Raw genomic sequence first — 23,332 nt, 5'->3', positions numbered from 1 at the left:
AAGTGTCTCTTTGACAATGATCAGAACATAACAGATTGTTACTGAGTGAATGCATTCAGAACCTTGTAGGTTCCCTTAACAATGAATAGTTCATGCTACTCAGTTGTGCTGAACTGACGAGTATAAGTAAGGTTGAAGTTCCACTGCTGGTTTTGGTGATAATACCTCATGATAGAAGAACCCCTTCACTCACTTATTATATCTTATGGCAAGTTGAAGATCATAATTACAGATTCAGTGAACTTGATGTGAAACTCACTTCATACAGCAAATGTGGAAGATCTGCTGCTAGGTTAATTGTGATTTTCTGCAGGACTAGTATTCTGAGTGTCTCCCACCTGTGGTTTTTGAATTTCCATTTAAATCAGTCCTTGTATGTTTTTACACCTCTCTATTATGTACAGAAGATTGGTGTCTGTTCTAGATAAATTAGTAGAAGGCATAATAAATATTTCGGGGACATGTTCATTTGTTACACTGGGAAAGAATAATTTTCTGATTTTAGTGCATACGTTATTGAGGCAGGCTACAGGGCTACCTAGGTCTTTTATTTGACCCAGTGCAGCCTTTTAGACAGAGACGGGTTTTGGAGCTGAAAGAAAGATATTAGCTTCTGTTTAGCCAGAACAAATTGTTTAACTAAAGTGAATGATTGTGGCAGATCTCAGTGCTGTTTGAGGAGAATAGTTCTCTCCTTACTGTGACTCTTCTAGTCTTTTTATTATATAAATTAGAAGGAAAAAATAAGTAACCTGCTATTGACCAGTTCTGCCAAACCTTTCTGCAAATCTTTGCTCTGACCTTACTTTTTTGGTAACTATTGCTTTCAAATCTGCTTCTCTGTTGAAGGAGCAATTTAGAAGAGAAAATAGGATTTTTTACCTATAACTTGATTTCTCAAAAATGCCTGCCTTCGTGGATCCTTTTTCCACCCCCTCACAGAGATTTTTGGCCACCTGCCTGCATTGAGGAGGCTTCCAAGAGAAGCAGGGGAATGGATGAAGTTAGGTACCATGCAGCATGAGGGCCAGATTAGTGCTTTTAAAGTTTTAGGTGGCATGACACTGTCAACCTGATCAGTGAACTCAGAGTTTGATTTCAGATACGTGATCTTATTTATATTGAATGTTCATGTTGGCAGCACTAGATTTCGACAGTTAAAGCTGAAGATTATGTTTTATGTAGCTGTCACTTCTGATGACTATGTGGTCAGCAGAGATGAGGTTTTTTTTTTCTTTTGCCATGCTATTTGCAGATACTATTACTTTATAGGTAAGGTAGTGGGGGGAAAAAATCAGGTGCTTACATTTATTTCTATTGCAGGAACTTGCAAGCATATGCCTTTGTTGCTTCTGAAACCTGTGGAATTTATTCCTTGTATTGTTCTTTATGCAGTGAAATATTCTTTCTTGAAGTGGTACAATGTGATAATTTGATGTTGTTCTGTCAATTAAATATTCACAAGTTCTAAAGTTAGAATCTGCCTTTCAGTTACCTTGGAATATATTTATTTAAATTATCCTTATTTCGTAGAATCTTAGAATTACCCAGGTTGGAAAAGACCTTGAAGATCATCAAGTCCAACCACAGCCTAACTATAGTACCCTAACTTTAACAACCCTCTGCAAAATCATATCCCTGAGCACCAGATCCAGACGGCTCTTAAACGCATCCAGGGATGGCGATTCAACCGCCTCCCTGGGGAGTCTTTGTTGGATCCTTGTATTTCTTCAATACTTGCATTTTGACAAACTTAACATTCTGTTAAAGCAGTTTTAACATTTGCATGTTTTTTTCCACTGTTCCAATGCTATTCAGGTTCAGATTATGGTATACATTAGGACATTTATCTCTGCAGACATGATTTTTTTAAATTAGTGAGTTAGCCCAAAGTACTGAAAATCTATTCTCTTAACATCCCAATGATTTACTTAAATGGTAGACCACGTTCTAAATGGACTTATTTTAAAACTGCCAGCTAGAAATCCTGGCAGATAACAATAACTCCCATGTTGCTGTCGGTTGTTTCTTTTTATCCTTGTCCTAATGAATTTTTGTGAGGGTTAATGTTAGAGATGAGCATGCCTTTGGTATTGCCTTTGATCTGTATATTGAAAATACTCTCAGGAATTAGATGTGGTGTACAAGCACTTAATGGTAGCTCTGAGCACCACAGATTCTGTTTCATAGCAAATTAATATTTCTAATAAACGTAGACAAGCTTCCTGGACATTGATTTCCTTTGGATGCATCAGTAATAGTAGTATTTAATCCAGAAAAGTGGACATTGTTGTTGACTTTGTAGTTTTTGTATTCCTCAGTCACTGAGTGCATTTTTCAGAAGAAATCTTTTCCATTTAAAATGAATGAAGTTATGTGCCCGAACTGTGATGAGCAGGAGAAACTGATAAATATTTAAAGTCAGCACAATGATTCTCTGTCTATGGATGTTCTGAAGTCAAAGATGATTAAATATTTAAATTTCCTATTGAGACCTTAAAGCAACTCTGAAATCTAGAAGCAGTAGTTAGTCCATCTCAGGAGAAACCCTGGCTTTGTCCTTGCATGGGAGAGATGAACTGAGTTGAAAGCTGTTGGGGAAGAAAAGGAGAAGGGAAGAAAAAAGACACAGCGGTGCAAAGAGCGCAGTTCTTTCTCATCTAAGAACATCATAGCACAGAATTAAGAAATGAAAAAAGGCAACAACAAGAAAACCCCTATTGAGTTCATTTTAATGTAGCAAGAAAAATAATGGACTACTCATGTTTCTGGAGTGGAAGTTCTTACATTTTTAATCTTCTCCATTATTATTTATGTACTGTGTCTCAGATGAAAGCACTAATAGGGGCGAGTCTATCCTGCACCAGAGGAAGAATCTATTACAAAACTCTGCATGGATTCAACCTGTGCTAGAAATTTATTTCAACTCAAATACGAACCTATAAAACATTGCTTCTTAGACTAATGTAACTTTGATCACTTTTTAACTTTTCTGAAAAATTCTTTGTATGTTTTTCAACACACTAAGCAATCTTTAGAAAGCTTTCTTCAGTGTGCTTCACCTGCATAGAGAGCTTATGAGTCTCGTTTCCTTGGATCCTTGCTCTTGGGCCATCTGGAGCAGGCCTGGTAGGCCTTCAGGGAATGTGTTTCATAACCAGCATAGCAGCAAACTGAACTGCTTTTAACCTTAGATGTTTTGAACAAGAAGATATGTAAGAGGGCACTTCACTTGTGATTCTTTCAGTGTCTGAGCTTGCACCTATGAGAGAACATGGGCTGCAGCCGGAAAGCAGCGGCTTGTATTTGGCTGTAGCCTCAAGCAAATCTTTCCAGTAGTAAACAGTGCTGCTGCTTGATTTAGATTTTCTGATAGAGAAGGAGAAGCTGCGATCATTCAACCTTTTGATTTTTTTTTTTTTCCTGGTATATCCTCTTGGTTATGATGCCTTTAATTTGGAAATCAAAGGGCAAGCGTTCTGAAATCATAAGCAGAAAAATAACCCCTGAGTTCTTGCTCTTTTTCTCTTTGGGATGTCATAGAACACTTCTCTTCTGGACATTTATTTTGTACATATGTAATGGTTATATGTGTATAATCATCTTACGTAATCCATACGCACTGCTGTTAAATGCATCTCACACAGTGCTATTTACCAAAAATGTACTGTATAACAAGTAATGACTGGGAGAAGAACCTTGATACAGGAACTTAGATCTCCCCAGTCATTTGATACTGTCATCATTTTTCTCATGATGAAGAGCAGAGAAGCATGGTGGTGGGGGTAGAGCTTGCTACATGAGATTCCTGGTATGCTGGCTTGTGGGAAGTGATTTGCATAACAATTCATCAGGAAGCCAGAAAAAACAAGGAATACCTCATTACATTCAACCTTCAGTTGATGTGCCAAGCTTGATGCTATTTAAAGGAGGCAGTGTCTTGGCCTTTATAATCTAAACCAAAGCAACTAAACCTTGCAAAATTAACTAGTATTCTGGGTTTTTTTTTGTTTTTTTTTTTTGTCATCATTTTGTCAGACTGGGAATGTCCCCTACCTATCTCACTCACTCCAAATCAGTACATTTTGAAGTAAAGCTTTCAATAATATTTCATTTTTCATCCTTTGTGTGTGTATACATGCAGAGGCATGTGAATGCTTACTTTGAGCAAATGTATAGATATAAATGCATTGGATGCTGTGGAAGAAACACAAGAAATGAATGTTTCTCTGGGTGTAGTTTCTTCTCTTGCGTGTTGTGCCTTGAAGAGAGTAGCACCTGTGTGTTGAAGACATCAAACAGAAAGTGACATTTATCTATGTCTCACTGTGTTCATCTATCACTATGAGTGGATATAATAATACCTGGGAAATTGGCAGTGTTTTAAAGTTTACCTCAAGAAATAAAACAAAAATCTTTAAAATAATATATAATTTATTTTGATAGCTGTTGATTAAGAAATCAGTGAAAGGAGTAACTTTATATTGCAAAAAGTTTTAACTTCAATTTTTTTTTAGTAGCCATCTGTTGATACTAAGAATATTTTCCTACTAGGTCAGCATGATGGACCTTTACCACGACAGCATGCGGGTTTGCTTCCAGAGTCGTTGATATGGGCATATATCGTGCAGCTCAGCTCTGCCTTACGGACCATTCATACAGCAGGACTAGCATGCAGAGTTATGGATCCAACAAAGATTCTAGTAACTGGCAAGACAAGGTAATGGAATCATTGATTCTCATTGTATGCCATGGTTCATGGTGGTGTATACATGGGTTCATGGTGGCTACTGACCATGAACTTTTGTTAGGCAAGTAACAAATCTAATTAGAAAGATCTATTACTTTTAACTGATATGAGACAATGTGCTTAATTTGTTAAGATTTTTTCCCCCAAGTTCTATTTAAACATCTTTCAGGAAGGCTTATGCACTGTCCCCACAATACTGTTCAAGTCCTCTACTGCCAGTTCAGTAACTTCTTGATTTATTTGTAGATTGAAGGCTGTCTGTCTGAATTACAAAACATTAAAATCAGTATTTCTGGCTTCACAGTACTATGATGCCTTTTTTGTCACATTAAAGCATTCAGCAAAGGCATTCAATGGTATGAATATTAGGGAAAATAAACAACAAAACATACTGACACTTGTTATTTTTTGTTGTTGTTGTTCCAAAGGTTACGAGTAAATTGTGTTGGAATCTTTGACGTTTTAACATTTGACAACAGTCAAAATAATCCACTGGCGTTAATGGCTCAGTTTCAGGTAAGACAACAGTGCTGTAGTGAGGTTGGTGACTTGGCCCACAGAGTACAGAAAACAATGTGATTCCTTCTGGAAGACTAATATTTTAATTGAATTGTAGTCTGATATATCTGTCTCTAAATAGCTGTGTCTTTCATTCCTGATTTGATCTTAGCTTAAATTTGTTGGTAATTTAGAAAAATGAAAGTTCATTTTACTGTCTTCTGCTTCTGAAATTTCAGCAAACTTGCAGAACAGGTCAAACTTCTAGTATTTAACAAAATATTTCAGAAATTATTGGAATCACAGATTTTTAATGAAAGAGAAGGGGAAATCTTGCATTTAGTGATAGAGATCAGAAAATGTTTTAGTAGCAGTTTTTGCTCTTTCTCATGTGTTTTAACAAAAATAATTGTGACAAATGCCTGTTCACAGAGGAGTAAGAGATCTTTTTAAGTAATTGCATTTAGGCCTTCTCCTCACTCCTAAAAGGTTCGAGTGTATCTTTATTTTAGGCTCCTAGTTTTTCCGTGTTCTCCTGACGTTCTCTGAAGTGTGGACTCTGCATAATTCCTGAATTAAGAAGAATCCCTTTAGACTTAACAAAAACTGTTCCACAGTCATCTGGAGCATCACTGTGTACAGAAGTGCCTCTTTCCCTAACTTCCCCTCAGGGTAAAGTACATTACTTCAGCAGTCATCACGTACCCTGTCCATACTGGGAGTGAAAGACTACAGTAGGGAGTTGAATTTAATTTATTTTCATTAATTGAGATTATTCACTGTGAGAAAATTGCTCATTCGGAGACTTCCAGTAATAAATGAAATGTTTGAACTTTGGCCAGGCAGAAACTAGCTTATTGGAGACCTTGTCCTAGAACGCTGCAACTATTTTTTTTTCTTGGAATAATACAGTAAAGCAATTGTCAGTGTGTTTTGAGTAGGTCTTCAAAGGACCCCCCCCCATTCCCCAATAACTACGTATCAATGGGCTTGTGGTAGGCAAAGAATGGAAAACAGTAAGGAGAATACTGGGATACATGGGAGAGTTCCCAATCCTACAACTATAATGAGATTATGATTAAATACTTATGGAAGTTTACTTGAATAACTGCAGGAAAAAAAGACATCATAATCAAATGTCATAATATCTCTGAAATTTTAAAGCAGAATATTTAGTGTGCTTGGAAGTACAAATCTATGAATACTTGCAGGTGCATCAATCTGTCAAAAGCTTTTAGAACTGTAAGAGCCCAACATTTGGCAACTAACTTGCTTGGTGTATTGCCTAGTTTTGTTTAAATATGGGCTTTGTTTACTTGTACTATACATGCTTAGTATTTAAGTCATTCAAGTATTGCTGTTAAAGGAGAAGTACTCTATAAGTGTGGAAGGTGTATGCTGGAGTTAGAAAACACAGTATTGCTTCCTTTTTGCTGCTTCTTCAGGACAGGCTAGGCTCTCACAATCAATTTTATTCCTTCAGAGATTCTGGATGGAATGAATTCCTTGAAATTCAGGGGTCATATATCATGTCCTACCTTTTGTTTGACCTAGCCAGATAGCACTACAAAATAACAGCTGCAGCTTGTCCTTCTTCCTCTCAATCCATGACCCAGTTCCTGAATTCCTCTGGGACTCTTGTGACTGTTAAAAGTGTAGGTTATCTGTTGGTTTACTGCCCAGCTTATATGCATTTCCTTGTTGTTGTCTTCAGTGCAGGAAGGTATTTTTGTTAGCATTTTTCTCTTTCTGGCTATTTCCCATTGTTAACATAGATAGGAAAGAATGTGACCAGAACAGAGAGGAGCTATGCAAAAGGAATGCAATTGTTCATGGTCTGTTTTTCAGAACCTGTGTTAAATGCTTTAGCTTACATGATCATTTAAGAGTTAAGTAAAGGCAAAAATATGGGAAGCTAAAAATACATGAATAGTGACTTAGGTTAAAAACAAGATGCTTAGATCTATATTCATCATCTTCCCCCACTTCACACCCAGTCTTATAAATCATTTGTCAGTCAGTTACTAAATTCAAGTAGAAATACGGTAAATGGTGATGTAGAAAGTTTTAATAAATATTTCTGTATTTTGAATAAAATGAAAGTTAGTCCTCCCCATGTGAAATGAAGAGAAAACACGAACGTTATTGATTTAGCAAAGCCTGCAAGGTAACTTTTACTCAAAGTGAATATTTTTAATGTGTTAAACCAAAATAACTTTGACACGCACCTCCCTGAATTTCAAGAAACTAACTGAAGAGGCATCTTTACTATTAATGTTGACCTTAATAATAATAATAATTAAAAAAAAAAAAAAAACTAACCTAGGAACTTGGAGGGACTTCTAAGTACAATTCCAGATCTTAAAAGGATGAACAGATCCACAGACTTGTAGAGTAGATCATAGAACTTGAGCTGTTACCGATCCAAGCATAGCAGTGAAGTAGGATAAATAAAGAGTAATGTCAGTTTCAAAGAACTTAGAAAAATGGATCTTGTCAAAAGTCTGATTTATTTGACTTGCTGACGTGTTTAGCTAATAAAGCCAGCTGTATAAAATGCTTGGATATCTTGAGGGCTTTCTGCTTAGTAGCACATCATCTTCTTTAACATCAAAATTGCAGAGGGGTACCTATTCAATTAATTTTCAAATTCCTCATATTTAAAATTCATTTGATAACAGGGAAACATTAGTGATGAAGGCTCTTTCTGAAGGTGTCTCCTAGAGGCTGGTTTTTAGCTGTATGCTACTTCATATTTCCAACCAAGATGGTTGTGATAAAATCTTTACTAGCAAATTCTTTCAGGAGATAGAGGTTGTTACAGGCTAATTTTTATTAATTGAATTGCTATTTAAATGGTTATTAGCTGCACAAAAGATAGATTTCTGGAGGAAAGAGACCTTGTACTTAAAACGTATAAAAGTTTTCTTTTGAAGTTGTGAATCACCTTAGTATGACTTAATAGTCAGTGTTGATTATTACCATAGTAAATGTTTGGTAAGCTGGTGTGATCCTTAAATATGTGAAAAGCATAATACTGTGTGTAAGCAGATGAATGATTGTACTTGATGACCTGTCCCTTGAACTGGCAAAGCTACTGCAAGAATAATGTTTACTTCTGGTGTCCTTGCTCCAAGAAGATCTGTCATTTATTGTGTGCCTCCTTTAAACTTCCTCTGCCTTGAAGCTGAAGAGGCCGAATGAATGAATGAATTTTTCAGTGAGGAAGGTTAAGGTTTAGCAGGAATGTGTAAGTTACTCTCCTTTTAGAAAGGCGGTGTACTCCAATTCCTAGGAAGTTTTTACCTTGTTTGGTGAGATAGAGTTGGTCAGAAGGTGGTAGTTTGATCCCTTATGAAATGGGAATCTGATTTCCGTAAGTTCTCGTGTTTGTTCCACTATCTAGCCAGACACAAGAGGAAAAAAACATTTCAGTTCCTAAAATTAGCTGGATGAATCCAAGCCAGTTTTGCAATCAAAACATAAGTCAAGCACTGGCTGTAGCTTGAATTATGCATCTTTGAGGGTGCATTGGTGTGTTGCATCATCTTTGCCAAGTTTTGTATTAGATGTACTTTGTGAAACAAATGCTAATTTATATTGCAAGTCAAATGGTTTTTAAAAAAAGTGCCTGAATTCAGAATTTCCTGCCTGAAGTTAATGTAGACTTTTTTCTCAAGCACTTTAAAATCAAATGCAATCTGCATTATGAAGGTGTCTGTGCAAAGAAGGATGGTATTTACATAGGTTTAAGTTTTATGTTTTGGGTATATCAGTCAAGGTTGGGTGATAATGAAGAATTTATACATGATACTGCCTCGTCGATTATTAAATGTTGGAAGTTTTTAAGTAGGAGACTTGATAAAAAACAAAATCATTTTAAGATTATTACAAACATTTACTTTCCCTAAATCTTTTGGAAATAAACCTAAAAAACAAACAAAGAAAAAAAAAAAACAGAAAAAAAAAACCACATTATGCTGAGTGAAGATGTATTGGTGCAGATAACTCTTCAGCAATTTGTTTGTTTACTACTATAGCAGTGTCTTCTGCTGCTCAACTTGACTGTACTTGGTAGCGAAAGTAAACAGGATCCCACCAAGATGGGATTTGTTGGTCTCGTTCATTTCTCTTTGCCAAAGTACAAAGCAATGCCAATGCACAGGAATTCTTGGTTACTTAGGAAAGAAAGTCTAGCAAATGCCAGTCCCATCTCCTCCATTTGTTGTCCTTGTTTCTGTTCTGTTTGCCACATCTGGTTTCTGTCTTCATTAGTGAGTGCCCTGTACCATGCTTTTTAACTTCTGTCACATTGCTTATCCATTTAAATTGTGCTGCTTAATCATACTTTAGCAGTTGATACAGAAACAGCAGGGATGTTCATAGACCTGGAAACATGTTCTTTACTTTGTGCCTCAACACCTGGAAGATGTGGCCAAAAGGGAAAGCTCCCTTCAGCTGCTGCAGCCAAAGGAAGAGCAAAGACTGCTACCCCTCTGGGTGGAACAGCTTTGAGGGGCTGTGACACATCCACCATCTCAGCAGTTTCCCAAAGTTTTAGCTCCAGAATTCTGAACAGAACTTTTAATGTTATCTGACTACCAAATTTTTGGCCTTTCTAAAAGAAATGACAGAAGCTCTGTTCCTTGTATGATTATATGTTCTGCCAAACATCGTATCCTTCCTCCAGAATATGGAACTGACATTCACAGTGAATAATAGCGTTCACTTCCTTACTTTTCACAGAAGTATCTTTTCTAAGAAAAAAAGTCAGCAAGTCTCTGTAGCTGATTATTAAATTCAGTCTGAAGAACTCACCCAGTGCAGTTTCAAGTTTGGCCAAGTTATAAGCACTTGAAATACTTTGTATGGGAAGAATTGAGCAGCTTCTGCAATGAATATTACTGTTCCCTACTAAATTGGGGTCCTGCTTTTAGGGTGAGCTTCAAAAGCCTGATGTTGCTTTTCACAATAACTTGTGGTAGCTGTTGCTTAAGTGAGTAAAACTGGCAGAAGTTTCTGTTGCAACTGAATCTGTATAGTGTGTTCATCTTTTAAGAAGAGTTCTACTCTTAAGGAAAATGGTTAGTAATACTAAGGATTTCTTCACAAATGGGGTTCTGTTCCATTTGTTAGCTGCACAGGTCTGTTCCTGTTTAGCTTCTTCAGGCAGTTTTTATCTTTTCACACAGGCCATAAGAGATTAAAATCTTTAAGTTGTTTTATTAAAACAGAAATATTGACCTGCTGGATTCCAGTAGGTCTTGTTTCTGGTTTAACAAATAATCCTTGATAGATATTTTTGTGTCTTGTATCAAGAAGATGTGCAATTTACTATCAGCTACTTGATTCCTCAGGACTGAGTGCATGCGTGGTTAGGAGAACCTCTTCTGTAGAGAGCAGAAGCTCTACAAAGTTTTCACTCTAGTATTATCCTTAAGATAAAGATGGGTAAATTTGAAGCTCTCAAAGATAAATATATTACCCTGAAATTGTTAGGTACTGAAATTCTCCTGTGGATGTTTTAACTACGCGGACAGCTGTATAGCACAGCTGTAACATTTAGTTGTTCAAATTCTTCAAAGGTTACTGAAGAACTGTCTTAAATGCCCTCTAGTACTGTATGTAATATTTATCTGTACTACGAATCTTATCTGTGCATGTTTTCCCTGTTAGCAAACAGATCTGATCTCCCTGGGGAAAGTTGTGTTGGCTTTGGCTTGCAATTCTTTATCAGGAATTCAGAGAGAGAATTTGCAGAAAGCGATGGAACTGGTGACAATCAACTATTCCTCTGATCTGAAGAATCTGATCTTGTAAGTTTGCTAACACACTTGTTTGCTGTTGTTTTTGTTTATTTTCCTGTAAAATGTTATTGAAAACAATGATAACTCTTTTAAATGTACAGTTGACATAACACTTTCAGATGCAAATAAGGATATGGTTTACTCTCATTAACTGATAATGCTTAATAACGTGCTGTCTGTGCAAACATCCAAAGTTAATTCATATGCGTATTTTTACAATGTAACTAATAGAAATCAATGCCCTGTTAAAGCTCCTAATAAAAGTTTATTAATGTTTTAGCAAATATACAAAGCAAGTTTACGTCCCAAAAAGCAACACAACAAAACAAACACAAAACAAAAACAACATAAAAATAAACAACACCCAAGCCTTTTAAGTAATCTTCCATACTGGGATTTATTGCTTATTATTTATCATAGCAGTGTCCTTGTCTTACACCATAGTAATGGAAGGAGTTAAGGAATAGGCATGTTGCTTTTTTGACCAAAGACTTCAGTGCTAGTTTTTCTCAGTTGTATATTATTTTGTGGTGTTCTTGAGTATAGTCAATGTTTCTACTCTTACAGCCTAAGTAGTAAAAGTAGGTTTCTCTGTCCCTTCTCTCATTTGAAAAGCAATTGCATCATAATCTGAATCTTTGCATCTTCCCTTACTGTTGGAGCGGGATGAGCTAGGAAGTCCCATGAAAGCCCTCCCCTAGTTAATATAAGTAACTGACTGGAAGTAGGCAAGTGAATTAGCACAAATGTTTTCTCTGTTAATGTCTCGTTCCAAAATACAAAGGCTGTCAAATCATAATTAAGCAAACATCGGGGTTAAGTAAAATCATAATAGGATGAACTCTTTGGCACTTGCAGTTTGTGTAAGTAATCTTTTTGGGGGGTGGGGATATTTTGGCAGGTATTTGCTGACTGACCAAAACAGGCTTCGCAGTGTAAATGATATCATGCCTATGATTGGTGCGCGATTCTATACTCAATTGGATGCTGCTCAAATGAGAAATGATGTTATTGAGGAAGACCTTGCAAAGGTAAATCGTTAAGTAATCTGCACAGGAAGACCTATAGTACGTATTCCTACAGCTGTACCTTAAGAGGGAATGTTTTGTAGATTCAGGTTTCATTGTTTGTTTACTTTGTTTAGCAACCCAAGTAAGCTGCCTACAGACATTGAGAACTCGGTTGAAAGTACTGAACGTCCTAAAGCTCCAAGAACTACTAGTTTTACAGTGTGCTTGGCTGGGCTTTAAATTAGATAGCATTCTCATGTCCAACCAACAGTCTTAAGGAAATATTCTCTATATTGAATGATTAAAAGTAGTATTCGGAATAAATAATGCAATGTCACCTCACGCTAGATCATGTAGCTTATATTCAAGATCATAAAAAAAAACAAATACTTTCTTTATATTCTTGGATAGATTTAGATTTCAGTGCCACTTATCTCATGCATTTTTATTCTTTCCAAATGAATGCTAGATTATGCAGATGAAGGTCTTGATAGTCATCTTCAGTTTCCCTAAAATGTGCACATTTTGCTGTGTGAGTCAGGCTGGTCTATCAAGTTCAGTCAAGGTATCAGGTGTGAGCTACAAACGAAATGTGCACTCTGTCCAGTGCAAGTGTGTATTGGTTGAGCAGGAAAGGGTTTGAGCCTCATCTTATCTGTTCTTCAGAAGCCACTGATCACCGAATTTTTGAACGAGACTGAAGTACATTGTAAAGGCTTTTTATATATGGCTGAGGATGGCTGAGTAGGGTAGGCTATTGAGTTTCTTTGGATTAAATCAAGACTTGTGACTCATTTTCCTTGCATGCAATCACTGAGCATGTTTAAATAGACAACAAATGGTATTCTGGTACTGTTAGTTTCTCTACCATTGGTGTGTTGGATAACCCACTGTTTTTCACTTCTTTATGAAAGATAATGAAATCTTTCATGGCTAAGAACAGCAGAAGAGCATGATGGTGCCTACTCTGGATGCAGAGCTCTACATGATAGTTGTTCGCTCTTCTTACTGTAGTCAACTACAACTCCTGCTCTAAATGTTTAAGATCACTTCTTGTTAAGGTGGCCCACTGTACTACTCAAATTTGGATGGGTGAACGTTTTCCTATAATAAAAATGGGAGGTTGTCCTATAACCACATAAAGCATTCTGCATTTTCAGTCAGGTTTTTTAATAGCAGTTGCTTTTCACTGGCAGGTGAGAAGAGCCACTGCAAACCCAAACTGTTGCATAGCTGCAAGTTCATCAGTAGCTGTTTATCTAGCAGTGATAAATATCAGTGTCATCAGAGCTACAGTATCACTTAAGTCCAGCCTGATATCCTTTCTTTGTTATTGCCCCAAAGCAGATGCTTAGGGGAGAAAGTTAGAACAGCAGTAGCATGTATGTTATTTTTCTGCATGTTCTCCAAGCATGCAGTCATCCACAGCTTAGGGGCTTATGATATTGGAAGTGGTTTGTGTGTAGATAATAATGTTGGTGTTCTCTTGAAGCCATGGATATTGTTGCTCACATTTCACACAGTAGCGACCCTGTTACTCTGTCCTTTTCCTTCCTCACCTTAATATTCCCATTATCTACGTGTCACAACATTCAAGCATGCAAAACCTCTGTTTTCAAGTCCTTTAATCCACTCTAGGAGAATTCCCTGCCTTACATGCTACCAAGCCTGCAGAGAGGCCACCTGGAGGCTTAGAGCCAGCGTTGTTGCTCAACTCTCTGTTGCCACTGACAGGGAATCTATGAGGCTGTAGCACTCACATAGATGTGGTTTTGGCTTTTGTGTTTTTGGCACATGCAAAAAAATTATTTTGAGGTTGTATAGACCTTTGCTAGCTGGAGAAGGTAAGTCTTTACTGTTGATCTCCAAATGCAGCTTTAATTGAAGTACAAGCTGTTCCGCTGTGTGTTCTTTAGACCGGTAATAAAAAATCTTGCTACCCCATAAGTTGTTTGAGGTCAAGCTGTTATCACCTTGACCTACTTTATTTACTGTGCACAGCTGGGTAATCTACTCCAGACTGAATTAATTTGAAATCAATATGATCATGCATGGAGTGAGATGCAGCTTAGCATGAATAACATCTGAGAGCTGGGCCACTGGAGAGTATGAGTAATGTCAGGAGAGAGTCTTTTTTTTCGTGTCAGCTTTGAGCAGCTTTACTTAAACAGAAGGTTAATCCATGGTGTAATGCAAGCTAGCGTAAGATATAACACTTTTTATTGTAGCTTAAATGATAATGAAGGATGTAAGAAATCAATTTTTCAATTGATTGCATGTATTTTAAGCATCTTAAAATGCTAATGTTCTGTCTTTTGTATGAGTTTGTTCTGATTACTTTGCCTCTGTCATTACTCGGAGTACTTCGAGTTTATACTGCATTAAAATAAAAAACTATATTTCTGGATTTTTTGGAAGAACTTGTTTCAAAATATTTGGGCTAGACTGTATTTCCAATTTCAGTGTGATGTTATTGCTATGCAGCATTTACTAATGATCTGCAAAACGTTTTTCAAGAGCATGTGTAGCAGATAATGTTTCTTCTCCTATATGCTTGAAATCAGCTATTTATACTATTTACTTCTACAGTCTAGCTATGCATATGTACATATGTATGTACAAACACGCACAGGTGTGTTAACATATTCTTCTTGTTTAAAATAACTGTATTTTAATTTACTTCTGAATGTAGGCTGACAAGAGAGGCTAGACTAGTTTCCACATAGTGATAGGTTGCCTGATCCAGTTCTTGCTAGGGCAGCAAGTTGTCACTGGTTATTAAATTTCCTCACTTAAATGTGAAGTGTGAAAATTACAACCAGGCTGCCAGTATACAATATAGTGTATTGGATCTAGATCTCTTTCTGAAGAAACTATACCATCTTCTTAGAATAAATCAATTATTGTAGTTCATAGCACTTCATTCACATTACTATGGTATATCTTTGGCAAATAAGTGTCTTAATTTTATGTTTCAGAAACTTGAATAATCTTTCTTGTTTTCTAGGAGGTCCAAAATGGAAGGTTGTTTAGGCTTCTAGCAAAATTGGGAACAATCAATGAGAGGCCAGAGTAAGAAATTCTTGTTTTTGTGGTGTAGAGCATGTAAAACCCAGTTTGCAACATAAAATTTCTTCCCTTGTAAATTTTAAGCTGAACATTTCCCCCCCACCTTTGCCTCTTCAGAGGTTAGTTGTTAACTTTTGAAAAAAGGAAGATAAGCAACTTTGACAAAAATATTAAATAAATGATTGGATTCTCCTTGTTCGTTGTGAGCAATAATGGCTTTTGAGGAAAAGGGTAGCTCTTTTGAACTGCAGCTGATTATGTAGATATCTGTTTTAAACCTGTTAATTGTCAGCTTGTTTTTTTATGAGGTAATGCATAAAAATTAAGTGCTCCTGTTTGGTTTTCTGTTGATTATTGTTTTCTGAATAGACTTGGCTGCAAGAGTTGTGTTTGCAAAGCTAATTTCTAACATTTACACAGTAAACTCGTTAAAGAAGGCCACTGTTTCCCTCCATTGCTTTTCTGTGGGCCTTTCATAGACATTAACTTCAGGTACTTCAGAGAAGCTTTGAATGTGTCATCTTCTGACAGTGTGGCAGGAGATACTAATGTAATTGCAGATCTTAACAGGAAGCTCAGCAGAACAGCGGGGTGACTCAATCAGATAGCACAGTAGTGTGTATACATGACCTTTGCTTTGTCCTATCTTCCTGAATTTTAATATGAGCCTTTGTTTTACACCAGGTTTCAGAAAGACCCAACGTGGTCAGAAACTGGAGACAGGTATTTACTAAAGCTCTTTCGAGATCACCTTTTCCATCAGGTGACAGAAGCGGGTACTCCTTGGATTGACCTCAGTCACATTATCTCATGTCTTAACAAGGTACACTGTATTTGGGTTAGCTTTTAAAAACTGCATGGGTTGAATTTCTTTAGAATGATATTCCAATTCAGAGCAAGTTGTTATTGGCAGGTTAATTCTGCCGATTTAGCTGATGGTTATTTTTCCCCCTATTTTGGTTGAAAACAATGTATTCTTGAAGCTAATGCTCAAACAATTATGGATATTGTAAATAAACTTAGTAGTACATTAATGTTAATACTTGGAATTCAGTAATACAGCATGAGATTACATATTAATCCTAGAACGCATTGAATACTGTGGATAAGCAATGCTGGTCCCTTTATGCTACTCTGGTCTTTTCAATACAGCATAAAGGATCCGTAAAACTTTTACAGGGAGAGGTTTCTCTTGATATAGTTATCATATAAGATGGTCATAAAGTGAGAGGGTCCATTCCTAAACTGTGCTGACCAGAGTGGAAGGCAGGAGGACATATCAGGAGGGGAACTGCAATAGAAGTTTGAGCAAAATCCATCACTGACCTGGACAGTGAGGAAAATTTCTGTTGCATACTATGTTAAGCCTGTTTCTGGTAAAAACTCATAGTCTTGCAGTCTAAGAGCTGCACCACTCACAAAATTTAGCTGAATGCTTTTACAGTTAATAGTGGGAGATGGAAGGTAGACTAAAAGATCTTCAGTGATTATGGAGCAAAACAAGCAGCTTTACAAACTGATTTATTTATTTGGGTCAGATCAGCTTTCAACTTATGGTGTTTTATCAAACTTCAATAACATATAGGAGAATAAGATGCTACTTGTCTTTGTAGCCTCCTGGTCATTCCACTCCCTACATCAAGAGTGGCAGTGCAGACAGTGACAATGTATAGTTTGTGGCTTGTATTTTCCTTTCTAGGATTAGGTAACCAACTTTCTTTTCCACAAACATTTGTACATACTCAGACCCATTGGTATGAAACAGCTGAGTAATTACAGTTAAAACTCTTTCTACACTGTCAGTTTTTTATCTGTTGTTAGACCACTGCTGTGCGTATTTTTAACCATTTTTATCTGGTTGGTGTCTGTAATCGCTCTAAGAGGGGCAGTAAAGGAATTGACATCAATCAACAGCATGTTGCTATTCAAATGGTGAAATGTCATCATGATTTGAAAGCAGTAACCAGTATAGCTCTGTAACAAATGGTGAACAGCCCTGAATTTGTAGGTAGGAGACTGTGTCAAAGAATGCCTTATTCTGTAAATGCTCATGGCTTATCTTTTTTTAAACAGAGGCTCTTCTCTTCTGTGGTTGTGTGCTCAACACACAAAAAATGTAAGGCTTTGTGGAACGTTGCTTCAGAAAAACACTCTACAAAGCATTTCTGAAATCATAGTGTTCACTACTAGAAGTGGTTATTTGGGCTTTCCCGCTGTGCTCCACAAGCATTCTTTTTGAATGAAACTCACTCCAGTGTTTCAAAAGTGCTTGGGGTTTTTGTTTTTTGTTTTTTTATTTTTTTTTCCAAAACAATGTTTTTGAGATCTTTTTTTGCTAAGATGCTGATTTATGTATCCAAAGGAAAACAAAAAGAAAGTCATAAACCTTTCTAGTCGGCTGTGTGGCTTTCTTAATATGGGTCTTCCAAATGCTAAGCTTACTAAGATGTTTTACCAGTTTTGTGAGAGACAGTGTGAACAGTAGACAGTTTCTCACACAGCCTGAACATGATAACATTTTGTAACGGGTGTTGGAAGGGAAGTGTAGTTTTATCCCACTCTACAAGAATTAAAAGCTAATTGGCTTTCTTTTGTCCTCCTAAGCTATTCACAAAGTAGAAGCTTTACATCTGGGAGGTTACAGCTCTTAAGGTTATGATCAGAATGTTATTTTTAGAAGATAAATGTAAGCAGTTTCTAATTTGCTGTGTTGCTTCAGACAGCAGCCAACATCTCAGTGCCAAATGTAATTGTCTTTCTGCCAGTCAGTACAACATTACATTTATTTAATCCTGCCGGGGCTGTATTTCCAAAGATCATCTCAGTGATATAATACCCTACTTGCCTCTGCCTCACCATCCATATGGGAGCTGGAAAGTTTGTAGTATCAGAATTTGGAAATATCAACATATCAAGCCACAAAGCTTTTCATTACAAGAGTCAGTTCTCCATTGCTAGAGGTGTCTTGCAAATTGAGATCATAAGAAAGTGTCAGAAGGGACTGCCAGCACATGAACTACCATGGTTCTCTGCTCTGAATTAAGACTCTGTGATATATCTCTAATGTAAGTAGCGTAACACACATGCATCCCAATTTGCTACTTCTCTGCTATGTTCCTGAAACTTCCTAGTGTAAGGAATCCAGCAGCCTCCTTAAGGGAGAATGTGCCATTTGTGGAGCTTCATGTTTTCTAAATAGATTTCATTACAGAAGTGTTTCTGCATCTATTACAGGCAATTGTCATCAAATATTGGTGACAGGAGTTGCATGGAGGTTGCTTGGAAGATCATGCAACTCAGTTCTGGTATTACTTTAATATTGTATTTGAGAAGTCAGAACAAAACATGAAAACAAATGTGGAACAAATTTTAATCTTTAAGCCTGAATTATCCTTTCATTTATGGACTGTAAGTAGGTAATGTTTTTCTTAGAATAAGGGAAGAAGTGTACTCTACAGAAGGCTTGAACTAGTTTGTGTCCACTATGGAAAAAAAAACTGTGAGATTTGGGTTTTTGCTGTTATTCAGAGTACTTGGGGTTGGTCCGTCCATTAACTCACTTCTAGAATGGGCAAGAGGTAATTTACCTACTCTACTAGGAGGCATGTGGATCTTATGTGTAAATATAGTGGATGATGTGCAAATGTTATGTCAAACGTTCTGTTCATCAGGAGTTCTCTGAAAATTATACTAGATGTTCTGTACAGGGGGAAGTAGTATTGCAGGATTACTTGTTTTATGGACAGGGAAGAAAACAATGGTAACTTAGTCCACAGGTTTGGGATGTCCATCATGTTAAGACCAAAATGTCTTGATTTCTTGGCAAGTATGTTGTTCTTGTGGAGCTCAGCTGTGTTAACAAAGAAAGGAAGGATCTGAGTTGCACCGAAATAACATACTTGCGAAGAAATCGATTGCTTTTGTTATTGGGGAAATGTTTTGCCATTTATTTCACGCTTCTTTTATTTTATCTTTTGCATTCTTGTTACAGTTAGATGCTGGTGTGCCAGAAAAAATAAGCCTCATTTCCAGAGATGAGAAGAGTGTACTTGTGGTAACTTACAGCGATTTAAAACGCTGCTTTGAAAATACTTTTCAAGAACTGATTGCAGCCGCAAATGGTCAGTTGTAGTATTTGCTGAAAGCATGCAGGACATTGCTGAGGAACTTAACCAATAGCAAATTGCACTACAGCTGAATTGTTGTTGTCATCTCATTTCACATTTGGGAAACAAACAGGAGATGAGCAAAGCTGCTTGCACTTCAGTCAGGTACACTGTTACTTGAAGGGAAGAATGTTTCACTTATCCTAGAGCTAAGGCTGCCATTGGAGGCTTTATCTGTGAAGAATTTATTTTAGATTAAGGAACACATCAGGTGCATGATGTTCCTGCTTTTATTTTTTCCACTTGTATATGCACTAATTTTAATTTTTTTAAGACTTTTCTGATCTCTGAAGTTTTGCCACATTGTATACTTAAGGGAAACTCTTTGCAAGGACGTTTCTGGGATACATTTTTGTCACTGAGGATAAAGCAAATTTATTCATTTTTGATATTATTTGCACCCAGAATAGCATAAAGGACCAGGTAAATAATTTAATAGAGATTGTGTTCTATTAATTACCATTTAGTTCGTAACCTCTGTAAAAGTGCGTTGTATGCAAGCTCTGTATGCCACCCACTGTTAGCTCGGAAAAAAAAAAAGAAGATGGAAACTTTAAAATGGATCAGCTTGAAGTATCACTGAATTGACCAAAAGCAAAAAAAGGAAAAGAAAGTTCCCTATTATTTGGATTAAACTTTGTCTAAGCGAAGTGACGAAAATAGCATCATGGGAAACATCTGTAATTTAAGGAGCATATCAAATTTGCTCAAAACACAACCATCGCCTTTTAAGAAATGTTTGTATGTTTTCCTGCTAGTCAGAAGCATTTACATTTATGCAATTTTTTAATAGATTTTTTTTTAAAAAAAGAAATTGTGTTTAAATGCCTGAAGTTTCAGGAGTGTATTACTTTAGGTTATTTACAGTATAATTTTTGTATAAAGTTCTGTTCTTTGAACCACAGCTTTATTATGGTACGCTACACTGGATACAGATACAAAGACACTGTTAAAAGAAGATTAACTAAACACAGCAGTTGTCTGGCATCAAGAGCTTTTCAAGTTTTACAGCCTGAATCTGGAGGGATAATGATCTGCTGTGCCTTTGCAGTCACTGCTTAGCCCAAAGTAATATTACTTTTGATAATACTCAATACATTGAATATTCCTGAAGTAATTCAGTCTCAAAAGTCTGGAATTTTCCTCCTCAATTACCTTTCTAATATTTGGACATGCAGTTGTCTCCAAACTTGGGTATTCGTGGGATTTCTAGTTAAACACCTACACTTTGATACTGAAGACTGCCAAATACGTAGGAATTTTCTTTCTTAAAGCAGTAGTGAAGACTGTATCGATCCTTTCCCAGCACTGAATGTTTTAATAGCACTGGGTGCTCACCATGGAGAAAATGTGGAAACTCAAAAGGTCAGGACAGACTCTTAAGCACTTGCAACTGATGTTACTGGCATCAATTTTAATAATTCCCAATATTTGTAGTTTTCAGAGAAGTTTTTAATATTTCTCTGTCCACTTTTGTAAGCTTTAAAGTGATTCTCCGCCTTGAGACTTGCATCAAGGAAAGCAACTCTCGTCACATCGAAAGCTTTGAAGACTAGGGACATGCTTTACTCGTTTTAGAGAACGTGGTTGAATCCACGTGAGGTAGCATCAGTTGTTGAGTTTAAAGATCGATTATTGTTGCATTTGATCAAATGAATTTTAAAAGGAACATAATGTTTAATATTCAAACGATAACAGTTGCCAGAATGTTCTTTTTAATGTAAAAGGAACAGGAACTTTGAAAAGTGAACACGAAAAAACAGTCTTTTATCATTAGCTCATGTATTTGAGGAAGAGCAGCTGTCTTTTATATGTTTTTTGACAAATCATATTGTAATTCTTTTGTACAAAAAAGAAGTACTTGTATTCTAGAAGAAATATGAAATGCTTAATTTATAAGCGGGCTGACGTTTTTTCCAGTATTGTTTTCTTTGAAAATGAAAGGGGATCATCTGTTCAGTTGTGGGGTTTGGGAACCTTTGAAAATTTAATTTGTGGACCAATATTTTGTGCAAGTGTAAGGCAGGGGTCAAATAGGGCTTCAATTCTCATCCTTTTTAGACCAGCAAACCGCCCTCTGCAAGATGTGTCTAAATTGCAAACCTGTGTGTATTTGCATAATGTCAGTTTGCTTCAGCCCCTATTAACCTCAGGACTTGGTTTAAAAACTAAAAGGTAGACAGCTAATAAGTTTTCATACGTAAATAATGTCAGCCAGAAAATATTTGGTGTCAGGTAATACATAAAAGGATATTTAAAGAAAAAAAAAAAAGTTGCTTTTTTTTTTCTTGGTTTTTTTTTTTCTTTTTTTTCTTTTTTTTTTTTTTTTCCTATTTATTTCATTTGGTTTTTATTTGGGAATGATTTTAAACAGTCTGAAGTTCAGCTTGGGTGTTTTTTGGGGGGAGAGTCCTTCTACCCCATTTTAATTCCATTTAGAAGGTTGTCCTGAAGTTGTAGTTTGGTCCATTCATAGGAAGAATTATATATGTCTGTATTTATAAAGCAGAGCCACCAGGATGTGTCCTCCTAGATGGGAAATTTTAATCCTAACCTTCCTATTCTTACAGCTAAAAGCACAGACGGGGCAACCTTTGAAATCATGTGATGTTGGTCATTTTAATTTTTGTACTGGTTTTAAATTCTGTTGCTGTATTTACTATATTGTAAATATTTTGTTGAGGGTACCTATATATTTTTTGATTTGCCCTTGTTTCGGTAATTCAGGTGTCAACTGCTTCCCCTAAAAAGCACCAGTACGTTAAGTTCTGATGTCATGATCCCAATATGTGTTACTCATCTTTAATCCTGTTTTCATTCTTCATGTGTACAGCAGTATTTTTAATAAAGAATACCAGAAACAACGTGGCCTTTTTTTTTATGACAAAGTGAAGTACTGAATTTACATGTGAGACTTTTCAGCTCTTATGCTAGAATTGTATTGTGTTCAGATGCATTACTTCTGTGCTTTGTTTCCAGTGCAAAGTTTAAACAGCTGCAGTTCTCAAATAGGTTTTAGTGCTTACCACATAGAGTGCACGAGTTATTCTAAAACATATAGACACTGATTACCCAAGTCATGTTTGTACACACTTCCATAACACTGAGTCACATCAATGGCAAAGTATATTAATTTCTCTTGAGAATTTGCATGTCAAGTAATTGACAGCTTCATTTACCAAAATTTCTTTGCTGTAGTGTTAATGTGCAATGGTGAGATGACTTACTCTTTAATTGATGTAGATGATCTTATTCCAATCCTGGCTATGTTTATGCAATATGAAACTTTGTGCAATATATATGAAATAATTGGTAATTAGTATTCTAAATGTATATTACATTTAGTATACAATTAGTATACTAAATGTAAGGAGTTCTTATCCCTTAAATTGCATTGTTTCTAGAAATTTTATTATCTGGAGACTTGATGACCAGGCTGCTCTTCATCATATTTGGAAAGTTGTGGCTGTCATGCAATGTCCCTGGTGACTGGAAGAAGGTAAACACATAATTCACGTTTTTACTAAAGGGAGAAAGGAGGACCTGGGGAACTACAGGCTGGTGAGCCTCATCTCTGTGCCTGGGAAGATCATGGAACAGATCCTCCTGGAAGAGACGTTAAGGCACATGAGGAAGGAGCAGGTGATCCAAGACAGCCAGCATGGCTTCACCAATGGGGGAAGGTCATGTCTGACCAACTTGGTGGCCTTCTGTGATGGAATGACTGCATTTATGGACAAAGGAAAGAGAGGAAAGGCAAGTGATGGCATCTACTTGGACTTCTTCAAGGTCTTTGACATGGTCCACCACCACATTCTTATCTCTAAAGTGGAGAGAGATAGATTTGAAGGTTGCATTGATCAATAGATAAGGAATTTATTGGATGATCTCAGCCAGAGGATTGTTGTCAATAGCTCTATGTGCAGGTGGAGGCCAGTGAGTGGTGTCTACCAGGGATCCATCTTGGGACTGGTACTCTTTCAAATGTTTATCAGTGACACAGATAATGGGATTGAGTGCACTCAGCAGATT

At 36.6% G+C, this 23,332-nt stretch overlaps 1 protein-coding gene across 8 annotated transcripts in view; it reads left to right on the top strand.

The window, feature by feature from the left end:
- PAN3 (poly(A) specific ribonuclease subunit PAN3) overlaps positions 1–19,876 on the top strand; it is a 71,045-nt gene extending 51,169 nt beyond the window's left edge. For 4 of the 8 annotated variants that reach the window (XM_015852068.2, XM_015852072.2, XM_015852067.2 and 1 more), the window contains 7 exons: positions 4,555–4,720; positions 5,179–5,266; positions 10,925–11,064; positions 11,957–12,086; positions 15,073–15,137; positions 15,819–15,957; positions 19,126–19,876. In XM_015852068.2, the coding sequence (XP_015707554.1) occupies positions 4,555–4,720; positions 5,179–5,266; positions 10,925–11,064; positions 11,957–12,086; positions 15,073–15,137; positions 15,819–15,957; positions 19,126–19,266 (869 nt within the window). In that variant the 3' untranslated portion in view covers positions 19,267–19,876. Of the gene's footprint in view, positions 1–4,554; positions 4,721–5,178; positions 5,267–5,760; positions 5,921–10,924; positions 11,065–11,956; positions 12,087–15,072; positions 15,138–15,818; positions 15,958–18,368 lie in introns of those variants that run through there. The other 4 variants (XM_015852071.2, XM_015852069.2, XR_004305969.1 and 1 more) reach the window with 4 other exon arrangements.
- The last annotated feature ends 3,456 nt before the right edge of the window (positions 19,877–23,332 follow it).

Source organism: Coturnix japonica, chromosome 1, assembly GCF_001577835.2.
Source record: "Coturnix japonica isolate 7356 chromosome 1, Coturnix japonica 2.1, whole genome shotgun sequence".
In the NCBI taxonomy this organism is placed as follows: Eukaryota; Metazoa; Chordata; class Aves; order Galliformes; family Phasianidae; genus Coturnix; species Coturnix japonica.
The sequence above is the reverse complement of the archived record's forward strand: the minus strand, read 5'-3'. Positions and strand labels throughout refer to the sequence as shown.